This window comes from Calypte anna, chromosome 3, assembly GCF_003957555.1.
Source record: "Calypte anna isolate BGI_N300 chromosome 3, bCalAnn1_v1.p, whole genome shotgun sequence".
NCBI lineage: Eukaryota > Metazoa > Chordata > Aves > Apodiformes > Trochilidae > Calypte > Calypte anna.
The window spans coordinates 99,598,161-99,611,546 of record NC_044246.1 but is presented as its reverse complement, the minus strand read 5'-3'; the positions used below and the strand labels follow the sequence as shown (position 1 = coordinate 99,611,546).

General features: G+C 34.3%; 1 protein-coding gene across 2 annotated transcripts in view; it reads left to right on the top strand.

Annotated features, from left to right (window-relative positions):
• KIDINS220 (kinase D interacting substrate 220) overlaps positions 1-13,386 on the top strand; it is a 68,315-nt gene that overhangs the window by 19,883 nt on the left and 35,046 nt on the right. For both annotated transcript variants that reach the window (XM_030446878.1, XM_030446879.1), the window contains exons 9-21: positions 62-160; positions 1,239-1,337; positions 1,968-2,066; positions 2,949-3,126; positions 3,625-3,789; positions 5,177-5,356; positions 5,702-5,867; positions 6,834-6,985; positions 9,319-9,608; positions 10,912-11,052; positions 11,640-11,880; positions 12,036-12,124; positions 13,076-13,220. In XM_030446878.1, the coding sequence (XP_030302738.1) occupies positions 62-160; positions 1,239-1,337; positions 1,968-2,066; positions 2,949-3,126; positions 3,625-3,789; positions 5,177-5,356; positions 5,702-5,867; positions 6,834-6,985; positions 9,319-9,608; positions 10,912-11,052; positions 11,640-11,880; positions 12,036-12,124; positions 13,076-13,220 (2,044 nt within the window). The remainder of the gene's footprint in view (positions 1-61; positions 161-1,238; positions 1,338-1,967; positions 2,067-2,948; positions 3,127-3,624; positions 3,790-5,176; positions 5,357-5,701; positions 5,868-6,833; positions 6,986-9,318; positions 9,609-10,911; positions 11,053-11,639; positions 11,881-12,035; positions 12,125-13,075; positions 13,221-13,386) is intronic.

Sequence of the window (13,386 nt, the reverse complement as noted above, 5' to 3'; positions counted from 1 at the left end):
TTGTGTTGCATTTCTTTTGCCAAATAGTATTAATTCAACTTTTCATTCACTGTTATTCTAGAGTGGAGATACAGTGCTGATTGGGGCTGTCAGAGGAGGTCATGTTGAAATTGTGAGGGCCCTGCTCCATAAATATGCTGATATAGACATCAGAGGTCAGGTAAGTACAATATAAATGTAAGAGTTGTCCTTAAATAGGATGTGGATTTGAATACCAAAGAATTATACTATAGAATATTTCTCAAATTCAGTAGGCTTTAAAAACTTGTTCAGTATATTCTGTAGGAAACTCAGATTCATCTAAAACACTGAAATACATCATGTTGCTGTGCAGTTTTTAAGATGTCAGACATACATAATTGTGATTACTTGCTAAGCAGCATTTTTTTCAGTTAAGTTGTGTAGTAGTTGAAAAGCAAATTAAAGGAGCAAGCGAGGGAGAGGGCTGCAAGGGATGTTTTGACATTCTCACTTAGAAGCAGGTGTGCATTCAGAGGCTTTTCCTTAATGTCTCTACACAAGTGTGCACCCAACAGAGTCATGGTACAGCGACTAGGAAAAACAAATTACACAAGCAGATTAGCAGCTACCAACAATTCTCCCTGGTTAAGGGATACAGTGTATGGCTGATCTGCATTCTGGTACTTTGTGTTGGCTTTCAGGTCAGTCTGCTTTTAAACTTTTCAGTTTGGATGGCCTGTTTTTAGGCCAACCAGCCAGTTCAACAGTTTTATTATGCTATACTGTAAAACTGAATAGAAAATGAATAGAAAATTTGTATAGGTCTGGAAACGGTTAGCACTTCCATTCCATGTTGTAATAATAAATCTTTTTTTTTTTTTTAATGACATACAATGTGACATGGAGAAACATGACTTGCATAATGGGGGTAAAAAAGACAACAGTCTACAAAATTTATTTTATTTAATTAGAAAATTGGTATATTTGTCTTACAACTGAATACAGCTTGGGAAACTGTTTCAAGAAAGATTGAATCTGCCTGGATTGTTAAAACTCTTTATTTTGCACAGGTTTTTAAAAGAGGTTTGTGCTCTCTAGCCAGATTTCCATTCCCTGCCAATTAGGTTTGGTGGCTTTTCACTTTCCCGTGATTTGTGCTAATATTTGCTGTAATATGGGCTGGTTTTAGGGTAATGGTTGTACTTTGTATACAGATTTTGAAATTGGTCCAACTGAGTTAAAATACTGTTAACATTTAATATTCTCTTTTTTTCCAGGATAACAAAACTGCTTTATATTGGGCAGTTGAGAAAGGAAATGCTACAATGGTGAGGGATATCTTGCAATGCAACCCTGATACTGAAACATGTACAAAGGTAACAATTAGGATTTAAATTGAATTGCTTTGTTTATCATCCTTTCTTAACCTGTTATGTGAAGTTAAGCTCATAATACCAAATTCAGTTTTTGTGAAATGTAGGTATGTTGCATGCTGTAAAAAAAAAGAATAAAAATTCTTCTGAAATAGGGAATTTATTTCCAGCAATGGTACTGTCCCCTTGGTTGATAAACATCACATAGTGCTAAAACTCAATAGCAGAGAAAGCATGGATACTTTACCTCAGCATCTTTGACATGCCCAGCAACAGAGTAGAGAACGGGTGTTACAAGAAACTGTGGAAAGGTTTCTGGTACTCCTAAGCATGGAAGTTCAGACCACTGTTCATTGCATGTGCAGGATTAAAAAAAATAGATGTAATAGTACGTGCAGCAGCAAATTACCACTTTGAGTCTTTTGTTTTCCAAATATCTTGTGTTATATTTGAATCTTGTATTTCTCTGTTTGACAGTGTTAACAGGAATTTATTTTGTTCTGCACTTCTAATCAATGTAGAATACAGGCTCTGTGATGTTTCCTCAATAACACACTTCCTCCACTGTGGTGCTACTTGCACAGTAACGTGGTTTAAAAATTCCTTTTATTAGACCTACTTCTTCCCTCTTAGGATGGAGAAACACCACTTATAAAAGCAACCAAGATGAGAAATATTGAAATAGTAGAGCTTCTTCTGGATAAAGGAGCTAAGGTCTCTGCAATAGACAAGGTAAATAGTATTTGTTTCTTTACTTTAGCATATTTAATAATTTTAAGTTTTGCAGCAGAATTTTGAAGTGAGCTCTCAAGGTCAATACAGAAAGAGATTCCTGTGTGCTTAATAATGAAATAAACTATAATACTAAACTGCTTAGCTTCCCATAGGCTGAATAATTAAACAGATCAGAATACTTGATTATTAATTCATTTCTGCTATTAATACATCGAGCTTTTGTTTGTATTATGGTGTGGGTTTTTTGTTGTTGTTGTGTTTTTTAAAGAAAATATTACAGGTCAAAGAATTCTTAATACACTTGAAAAAAAAACATAGAGAGTGTTTGTCATTTTTCACTGATATTTGGTTTTGATTAACAGACATTAAACTAAGTAATGGCAAAGACAAATACAGCAGTTTGTTACTGCCCTCTTATGCAATACCTATTTAGACTGTAACCTTTTAAATGAAGGAACATTTGTTTTATACTTAACCTCTTATTTAGGGAAAATAATTAGTAATTTTGATATGATATAATAAGCTTACACAGAAAGGTTTTTGGAGATGTCTAAGCAGAGATTGGAGTAATTCTAACAAGCAGTATTGCCTGTTAACAAGCACATTACTGAATTTACTAATATACACTTATTTCCAAATAAAGACTAAAATAGTTTTCATGAACCTTAAGATTTTATGTTCAATATAGAAGAAAAAACAGTGTCTTAGATTCAGCATTATAAGATCTTTTCACATGCTTTTTAAGGAGAAAAATACATACCACAAGACACAGTTGAGATTACCATGTATTTAAGCTAAATGGCACATCTGAAACAATGTGGAACATACATAATCATATGTATTCATGTTAGGTATTACTAATTTTTTACTTAATTACAGAAAGGAGACACTCCACTTCATATTGCCATTCGTGGAAGAAGCCGTAAACTTGCTGAATTACTCTTGAGAAATCCAAAAGATGGTAGATTGCTTTATAGACCCAACAAAACAGGAGAAACACCTTACAATATTGACTGTAGCCACCAGAAGAGTATTTTAACACAGATATTTGGAGCCAGTATGTATAAATATTTAATATTAGATTTTCTTAAATCACTTGGATATTGACAGCACAGTTTATTGAATTCTGTACTGAAAAGTGGTAACCATTTAGATTTTTAATGTTACAGCTAATGGGAGAGCTGTAAAAAATTATCATACTAAAGCCTAACAAAGGTCAAATGCACCTTCCATTTTTGAGTTTTAACATTGTATACTGTGCAACTGCTGTTGGTCGTTCCGTTTTTCCTTAGATTTGCTTGTGTAGGAATTTTCTTTGACTTGCTGTGATTTGGGATTTTCAGTCTTTTGTGGTAGATTGTAATGGTTTTGATATTTATACAATGTGGATGATTTAAAAATCCGTTGATCAAAAATGTACCAATAATAACAGTTATTGCACAGGAGAAGTTTATATACAGATAAGGGTGAACCTGTCATGGTTTTATATATGAAAATTATCATATTGAAGAGGCTTCCTAAAGGCATGTTCTGTAACGTGGTATTTGCATTACAGGACATTTGTCCCCCACGGAATCTGATGGTGACATGCTGGGTTATGATCTGTACAGCAGTGCTTTGGCTGACATTCTGAGTGAACCAACCATGCAGCCACCTATCTGTGTAGGCTTATATGCACAGTGGGGAAGTGGAAAATCTTTCCTGCTCAAGAAACTGGAAGGTAAAAGTTGATTTAGCCTTTTCTGTAGGTCATATCTATCTATGAAAAGCATCACATGGGAGTTACTGGTTTTTGCAACAGCTGTTGGTCCATACAGTTTTTGTATCCAGTCTCTGTTTCTGTAATGAAAGGATGTAAATTTTAGTGTGGTCAGATCATCTATAGATTGCTTTGTTAACTTAGACCATATCAAGTGAGTCTTAAAGTGTTGCTGTCTATTGTTCTCTGTGTTTCCTGCAGCAGTGAATCTACCTTGTAGGTAACTGCTGAAAGTTTGGCTGCTGAAACACCCCTTGCTGGTGGGTGTTCTGTGTCAGACCAGGTTCAGACCTCTTCTGATGCAAAATTAATTTACTGTACCTGCTATGTGTCATAGTCTTTATTGAAGATTTAAGAACAAATTTCAGGCTACTGTTTTTTCTCTGAAGTGTATTTCCTGTGCATTTGGTTTTCTTGCCCTTTCATCCTATTTACCTTGAGCTTTTTAAACTTTCTGAAATGACAGGAAAGCAAATGCAGTATACAAAGAGTCAATATTTTTTACAGTGGAAATAGGCATCTTATTTACACATTTAGAATTTTCTAACAAAGGATATTTTTCTAAGATGTTCCAGTACAATTCAAAATACTTTTACCAGTCTTGAGGTTTCTTTCTTTCTGTGATTTCAATGCTTTTCAAAGCTTCTATACTAGTAAAAATGACATCTCTGTTCATTTTGTTCACCTCATGTCCCATGTTTAAACAAAATGGTGTGCAATTTTGAGTGTGATGTTTGTTGTTGGTGAGCTCTTAGGTTTTTAAAAGGCTTTTTCAGTAGTTTCTTCTTACTCCTAATGCATCGTTTTATTTTCATTTGTGTATTTTAGGTTTCTCATTCAATAGATCCTGTATAATTTTCTTCAGGAATTCCTGTTTTAGTAAATATGAATTAGCAAACAGAAATAAAGTGAAGCTTTTACATTGTATTGTTATATCTGATTATTTGAGGAATATGCTCCAGAGGTTTTTGTTTTGTTTTGTTTTGTTCTTTACAGATATGTTCAGTTTATTATTCCGGGTGTCATAAAATAGGTTTTAAACTTTAGAAGGATTGGAAATGGCATGGGTTTTATTACCTCTGTTAATTATAAAATCTTCAGCAAATAGTGCAAGTATTATGTAATTAAATGGTTTCATTCATTTCATGGATGAAAACAGGGTTTTGCAGTAATATCTGAAGAATTCAAGTGTCATTGCCTTTTTGTTTGTTTCTCTACTATTGATAAAAGTTTTACAGTCTAGTGAAAAAGTGTTTTCTTTTTCAAAGCTGATTGTTTTAATACCTTTTTTGGCTTTCTGTTCCAGAATGATTTAACATGTTAATGGCTCTTTGTCTTTTTGTTTTAGATGAAATGAAGACTTTTGCAGGACAGCAGATTGAGCCTCTGTTTCAGTTCTCCTGGCTTATTGTATTCCTCACACTTATGCTATGTGGAGGTTTGGGTTTATTGCTGGCTTTCACAGTGGATGCAAAACTTGGAATAGCAGTGTCACTCAGCTTATTGGCAGTTCTCTACATATTCTTTAGTAAGTTCTTTTGTATGAAGCTTATGAAGATTTTTACCTATTTGGAATTCATTGTTGGTTTGTAAAAATGCTTTGTAATTCAGAAAAAATAGAAAATATTTTTGTAGAAAATGAAACTTCTTCAAACCCTTTCCTTGTGTTTTGCATATAGTTTGTGAGAGGACATTCTTTAAAATTAAGAACTTAGCTTCATTATGTTAATCTCACCCTTAACCAGAGTTGTTAAAAATTCCTTCAGCTGCTTATAAGAACTGCAGTATCAGTTCAAACTTGGTTTTTTGGGTTTTTTGTTGTGAACGTTGACTAAAATATGGCCATAACATCTCTTAATTTTTAATATTTTAGCTGTAATTTATTTTGGTGGCCGAAGAGAAGGTGAGAGATGGAACTGGGCCTGGGTATTAAGTGTAAGGTTAGCAAGACATATTGGATATTTAGAGTTACTTCTCAAGCTCATGTTTGTGAACCCACCAGAATTACCGGAGCAAACCACGAAGGCTTTACCTGTCAGGTCAGTTACTTCATTTGTTTACTCTTGAATGAACATTTCAGGCTTATTGGGATACTTTCAAACTGTGCATGTGAATTTACCATGTGAATTATCTTATGAAAAGCTGTTGAGCTTCCTGTTTGAAAAACTGTAGCCCTAGCAAACCACCTACTTACATTTTTCTGTGTGAAGAAGATAGTAGTGTTTTTGAGAAAAACTGAGCCAAAGTTGGTGAAAGTTACTTGTTTTTAGTATTAGAAATTTAACTACCATACTAGTAAAAATTTATAATGGACAAAAAGAAAAAAAAACAGACAAAAAGATAATTTAGTTTTCTGGTATAGCTTACTGTGTATTATGTATTTTTTCCTTTTTTTTCCCTCCCCTCTCCCCCCCATACATAGAGAATCAGACTGATTAAAGCCTCCTAATTGACCTGAAAGGAAGAAAATTTATGCTATGTGTTTAGCTTACTCCTGTTGTACAGAGACTTGTATTTTAGTCTCATGGTGCTTTTATGTGAGCTTGTTCTTCTGCTTGTTTGGTATGATTTGGTTTGTGGGGTTTTTTGCTCGTTTGTTTTGTTTGTGTTGGGTTTTTTGTTTTTTGTTTCTTTTTTAATTCTCCATAAATATTTGAAAATAGCTAAGAATGCAATTTTTAAAAGACTTACCAACATTTTGTTATGTCATTATAAAGATAGTTTATTTTACAGCCACCTTGAGGTGCCATTGTGATCATTTTTATCTTTTTAAGAAATCAAGTTTTAGAATGGGAAAGTGGGGCAAGGGAGAGGTTGATAACAGGAAAATAAACAATTAAGATCCATGTAGAATTTTATAATAATTAGATGTTTAAGTACTTCATATTTTGTGCTACATGGAAACACTTTTAGCTCCAGTGATGCAGGAAGATCGTTGCTTTAGTTGCTAGAAAATATTCAGAGCTTTCTAAACTGTACAAAATACTTGTCTTTTCTCTTTTCAGATTTTTGTTTACAGACTACAATAGACTGTCCAGTGTAGGTGGAGAAACTTCATTGGCTGAGATGATTGCTACCCTCTCTGATGCATGTGAAAGGGAATTTGGTTTCTTAGCAACAAGGCTATTTCGAGTTTTCAAGACAGAAGATACACAAGGTTTTTATTACCTGAATGACTTTTCTGATTATTGCATTTCAATGCACTGCTATCAGGGGTTCTGTTTTTCACACTGTAAGCTCTCTTTAGAAACCGTGTAGCTATGAAGAAATTCATATAGAAGGGGGAACTCTTTGTACTGTTTTGTGGAGAAAAACGCCCTGTTTTCTTTGATTGTCTTGATGTTGTTACTATCCTAAGGGAATATCTTCTGTGAAGGGTAGTTTCCAGAAGTGTTAGTGGAAATGTGTACTTATATAGCATCCTTTTAGATGCAGCGTGGTATTTTTCCATAGTAATTAAGGCATTGTGTCTGAGTCAGATACAAGTAAAAATATACTTTCATGTATTGCTGAGAGGAGCTTCTGTATAATTTTTTAGATTTTAATTCAAAGCTTTTACGAGTGACCACTACTTGTTCTTGGAAATAATAAAGGTATAGAACATGTTGGGTCCCCACCCATAAATTGCTGTGATTAGTGCTGGTAAAGATGAGATGAAATATTTCTACTTGATCCAAATGGAACACACTTTTTTCCCCTCTCTCATCTGTAGATTTCTGAAAATTATATGCAGAACAGAGTATGATAATTTGAAAGAAAGGGAGTTCCTGAGGGTAGCTTTAAGTTCATAGAGAACTTATTTCTTCTTCAAATGCAGTTTCAGTCACTTCTTTTTTCATTGACCACAAATGGAAGAATCTGTTAGATACTGTGTCCTCTCATGAACTAAAAAGTTTAAGCTCTCCTCTCTTCAGAGACTGAAAAAAACCAAGCCATGTGCTGAACAAAAGTTCCTCTTCATTGTTGCTTTTCAAAATCACCAAATGTTCTTTATGAAAGTGCTAAGTGGAAGTTTTCACCCTTATTGCCGTACGAGACGTTTTGCAGTTCTTAACCTCAATGAAACAGCTTTCATGATGCTGTATTTTCTCCAGAAACTGACTTGAGAATGGCAGTGTAGTGCTGTCTTGTGAGTATTTGCAGTAATCATCTTTTCCCTTTCATTTGTAATCTTAAGTTTACTCTTGGCTCTGGTACCTTCCTGTGCTCTTCCCAATTATCTAATTAATTAATTTTTTAAAATGTTATCTATTTGACAGTCTTGCACATCTCCTTGTCTCCATATGGTTGTAGGTCTGGGGTCATGGATTTCTTGTCTCTTGTTCATAGAAATTCCATTCATATTTCTTTTTAGTCTTCTCTGCCTTTAATTTTTGCTGTGTCTGTAAAGTCACAGGCAAGCCTATTCAACTGCCATTTAATTGTTGATGATTCCTGAGTCTCTCTCTTACCCAGTTCTTTCTCTCCCTACCTAGAGGAAGCTTACATCCCTACTTCAAAATGTCTAGAACTGAATATAATTATAATGGAGATGCTATTCTTGCCCCTTGCTCCTGTCATTATGCATTTCTGTTGCCTTATTCAGCATCACAATCTTGTCTGTCACACATGCCAGTAATGTGAAAGATCTTTCTGGCTCATACCCTGGTCTAGAATGTCATATGTGGGCTGTGTATAAACCTTGGATGTTCTTTCCATGTAGCATATTTAAAATTTGATTTTTCTGTTCATGTTCAAATATTGATTTTTTTTAACTGTCATCACTTTTCATAAGGTTATTGCTGTGTTCTGTGCTTTGTTATAAACAAATGTCAATCTTCTAGATGTGTCTAAAGGCAGAGGCTTCTCCTTTGGAAAAAAGTTCTATCTTCGGTCATTGCTTTAGCTGTGCTAACCCCCAACTATAATATTTCTTTGTCTCTTCCAATCAGTCCAGCTGAAATTGGGAGGTTCTCTTCTGAGGCCCATGTGATCTGTCCAAACCTTACATACTGCAGCCCTCCCTTGTTAGTGTGTGTTCTAAGCATGCAAGGAAGGATAGTCAAGAAAGGATAGTCTCAGGTTGTAGCTTGCAATTTTGACTTAGTTCTCCAATGGCACCATTACTGTTACATTATGCTAGTGTCGTATCTCTGTTTAAAATTGAGTAGTTACCATACTCTTTTCTTGAGATTTCCTTGCACAAATACACTTTACTAAGAGATGTCATAAAAGGAATGATACCACCGGTATGGATTCTGTTTAATAATTTCCATCCAGTGCAGATTTCTTGAAACAATGGAAATAAACTGAAATTCGAAGGAATATCTCAGCTACATAATTTGTAAGAATTTTGGCAAATTCAGATTACTTTTTCATGTGTTTTTGACTGGATGGTAATATTGCACTAACCTTTTATGCAAGTCATTATTTTATGCCAAGGTAATGGATTTTGCACACACCTCTAATTACGTTTAACATGAATTTTAACAGCAAATACTTGTTCCCTAGGTAAAAAGAAATGGAAGAAAACCTGCTGTCTCCCATCCTTTGTGATTTTCCTCTTCATACTGACCTGCATTGTTTCTGCAATTACCCTGCTGGCGATTTTTAATGTAGAATCCTCCAATGTGACAGTGAATGTCATTCTTATAACTGTTACCTGTGTAGTTGGCTTGGCCTTTGTTTTGAATTGTCGCACGTGGTGGCAAGTGATGGATTCAATTTTAAATTCTCAAAGAAAACGTCTTCACAATGCTGCCTCCAAGCTGCATAAGTTGAAAAGTGAGGGGTTCATGAAGGTAAGCATTTAGATGAGTTTGCCATTAAGAGAACTGAAACAACACCCCAAACCTGTAGCCTTCTTAAAATGGGGCATCATTTTAAGAAGTCTGCAACATTAGAATGAGCATAGGTGAATTTTTACTAAAGGGTGCTCTTTGGATCCACTGGTAATTATGCTCAGTGTACGAGATCTGTCTGCTCAACCAGGAACATTACATTCAGATTAAGCTTCAGTTTCTAACTTTATTTGTGCTGGGAGGAAGGTACTAGGGAAACAATTGTTCTAAATTATCAATATTTAGTAAAAGCTTACTTTAGATCACAGGATTAGAGTGAGTAACTTTAAAAATACTCTAAAGGTGAGAAACCACGTCTAACTTGAACTGTCTGCAAGACTTTCTTACTGAAAAGGGAATGAAAGAATGTTTCAGAACAGCTCACATACCTCATGAAAAAATGGTAGAAAATACTAAATACCGGGTTGTATCTAAACTGTTAAAAAGCCTACTGTGTGCTCCAACTTGAAAAAAAACTTTAGCATTGTGGTGTTTACCTCCATAGCTTACAGCTAATGATGTAGTGATTACAGCTAATTACATTGTATGACATTATGTTGTGGAAATACTTTTCTATCTTGACAATTGTTTTGTGAATGGTATTTACCTGGCATAACTTCAAACTTTTAGTAGCTAGATTCACCTTTCACAGTCAAAGAAGAGAAGTGGGTATTTTCATTCATGTGGTTTACATCATCTTAGTGTGCACATTTAAGATGAATCTAATTGTGAATAGGTCAGATTTTTATGTCTTACCTGTTAGTTATTGAAATGTGGTCTGGGGAATTCCACTTTTGTTTCTATAGTAAGGATAGTTATTAAATGTGTAACTTTATGTTGAAAAACTTAAAATATCCGAATGACTGAACATAAGCGTAATAGCATATTTTGCTTGGCTGGAAGGGAGACAGAAAATTGTAGGATTCATCTTATGCAAAGCTGTTTTTTAAGGATTAGCTCATTTACTCTTGAAAAACTGATTTACAGTGCATAAATATTATGTACTTTTAAAATAACACTGCAGTGACATTTAAATAAGGATAGTGTGTTACATTAGAGTGTAGCCTGTGGTTCTGCTAACTTATTTGTACAAATACTCAAAATTTTCAAAGCAACATTTTAAGACTTGGGTATTTATAAGTGTTCATTTTTCTAAGTCCTATTGAAGATTTTTTGGGACAAGTAGCAATTTGCAGAATATGGATTCTTATGAATTAAGTATTATAAAGATGTCATTTTTCTTCTTTGCTTTTCATTTTTCTAGGTTTTGAAATGCGAAGTGGAACTGATGGCCAGAATGGCAAAAACCATTGACAGCTTCACTCAGAACCAGACAAGGCTCGTTGTAATTATTGATGGATTGGATGCTTGTGAGCAGGACAAAGTTTTACAGATGCTTGATACTGTAAGTTAGATCACTTCAGATCTCTGGATCTGGATGGTCTCTTTCAAAGATGAGCTCAGATGTAGATAGTTACTGTGCATTTTCTTTGGAAAGAAAGAGTATGTGTGTGTAGTTGTTGAAGATTTCTGTGTGTTGGCATAGCCGTAATACTGAGTGATGAGTTTTAAAAACTGAAAATTAAATCCCAGTAGAACTGTACCTGTTAATATTTGGGAAAAGCTTTTAAATAATCTGATGCAAATTTTAAAAATTAATACTGTGCTGAAACAAAATGTCTGGAGAAGTTTTCATACTTACTTTTGAAGTACTTTCAATAAAAAATACTTAAATGCTAAGTATTTGGGAGAACTAGGACATTACTGTGTGATGACTTATGCAGTAACTGCTACTGCTATTTTGACAAGTATGCTTAAGTCTAATTGTGGATAAATTCCTAATGTTAGCTGTCTCGTCTTGAAGCAACTGACATCACTATACATCTCATCCTCTTAAGTTTATAACTAGGACAGAATAAATATAAGACATTCAAATAATCCGCAGTTACTTTTAGCTATTATTAACAATGTGTACTGTCTGCTGTTTTACAGGTTCGAGTCTTATTTTCAAAAGGCCCATTTATTGCTATTTTTGCAAGTGACCCTCACATCATTATCAAGGCTATTAACCAGAATCTCAACAGTGTTCTACGTGATTCCAACATAAATGGCCATGATTACATGCGTAACATAGTCCATTTGCCAGTTTTTCTCAATAGCAGAGGGCTTAGTAATGCAAGGAAACTGATGGCTTCAACGACCAATGGGGATATTCCTTATACAGACAGTGCAGGTAAGGTAATGCAGGTGAATGATATGAAAACCAGTGCTCCAAAAATCTGGTTTTGGGAGCAAACTGTTTAAATGATTGTCAGATCATGAGTGTTATTTTATAGATCAATTAAATGTGTATGAATGGAGAAAATTACTTTTGTATTCTTCCCATAGGATTACATGAAGATGTTGACAGGAGAGTTTCTCAGAACAGTCTTGGAGACATGACCAAGCTTGGTAGCAAAACTGCTCTCAATAGGCGGGTGAGAGATTTTTAAACTAAATAGAGAATACTGGTAGTACCTTTTTCATTCTCTATAATTTTTTCTTTCAAATTTTAATGAAGTCTTACCATACCATTCATGTAAAATTAATGATAATGACCCGTACAGGAAAAGTACATTCTCAAGTCATAAGACTGATGTTTTATTATTTTTTTTTTATCTTTTTGTATCTTTTATTCAAAAGAAAACTTTCCTTTTTCACCAAAGCATTCTTTTTCACAAATACTTTAATTCAGCTCACTTTGAATGCTGAGATATTACAGTGTATTGGTAGTAACTATAATCTGTATATGTATGCTTTTGAGTTTTGTTGATAAGCCTGGTATCACTTGATCACAGGGGCAGTAATTGAGCAAATCAAGGAGTAAAAATATAAGACTAGATTTACATTGTAACATGTCCACCATGCTTTCTTTCCTGCTTTCTGTTCTTCATCTTTACATGAAGTCAGAAAGTGATTCCATAATAGTTATCTAGATAGTAGTGAAAAGCAGCACAGAGCCTGAGGATTCTATCTTTTTTGAGCTAGGTAGAGATTTGGGCAATTTTGTAGCAGGGCAACATTGTATTCACTTTAATTTTAGAATGTAATTACTAAGAGGATCCCATTAACTTTTGGTAGAGGCAGTAGGAAACAAAGATGTCAGTGCTGAAATTAGTAACCTTTTTACAAAGTATCTCACTGTGTCACTCTCTTTTGCCCTCTCAGAATTGGCTTTGAATCAAAATATGTAATTTTTACGAGTTCTTGGCTTATATGGAAATAACTTTCAACAGATACAGAGCTATTTTTCATCTTTTGATGGCATTTTATGTCAGCGTCACATACATATATTCACAAAGGTTCAATCAAGTCGAACTGAAGTATTTCAAATACAAAAATGTTTTTCACACTGCTGATTAATTCTTGCTTTTTTGTGTCTTTATCAGGATACTTACCGGAGACGTCAGATGCAACGAACCATTACCCGCCAAATGTCTTTTGATTTGACCAAACTGTTGGTTACAGAGGATTGGTTCAGTGACATCAGTCCTCAGACAATGAGAAGATTGCTGAATATTGTTTCAGTGACAGGTAAGTGTTGCGTGTTTGTGTACAGTAAACAATATTGTGTTTTGGTTGCTTGTAGTTAACACTCAGATTTTTTAGCATGAAAACTTAAATTTAATAAGTCAGTCCATGGTGTTGATTTTGAAAATCCTTCTGAAACAAACTCTTAGAGAGTGCAAGCAAAGATTGT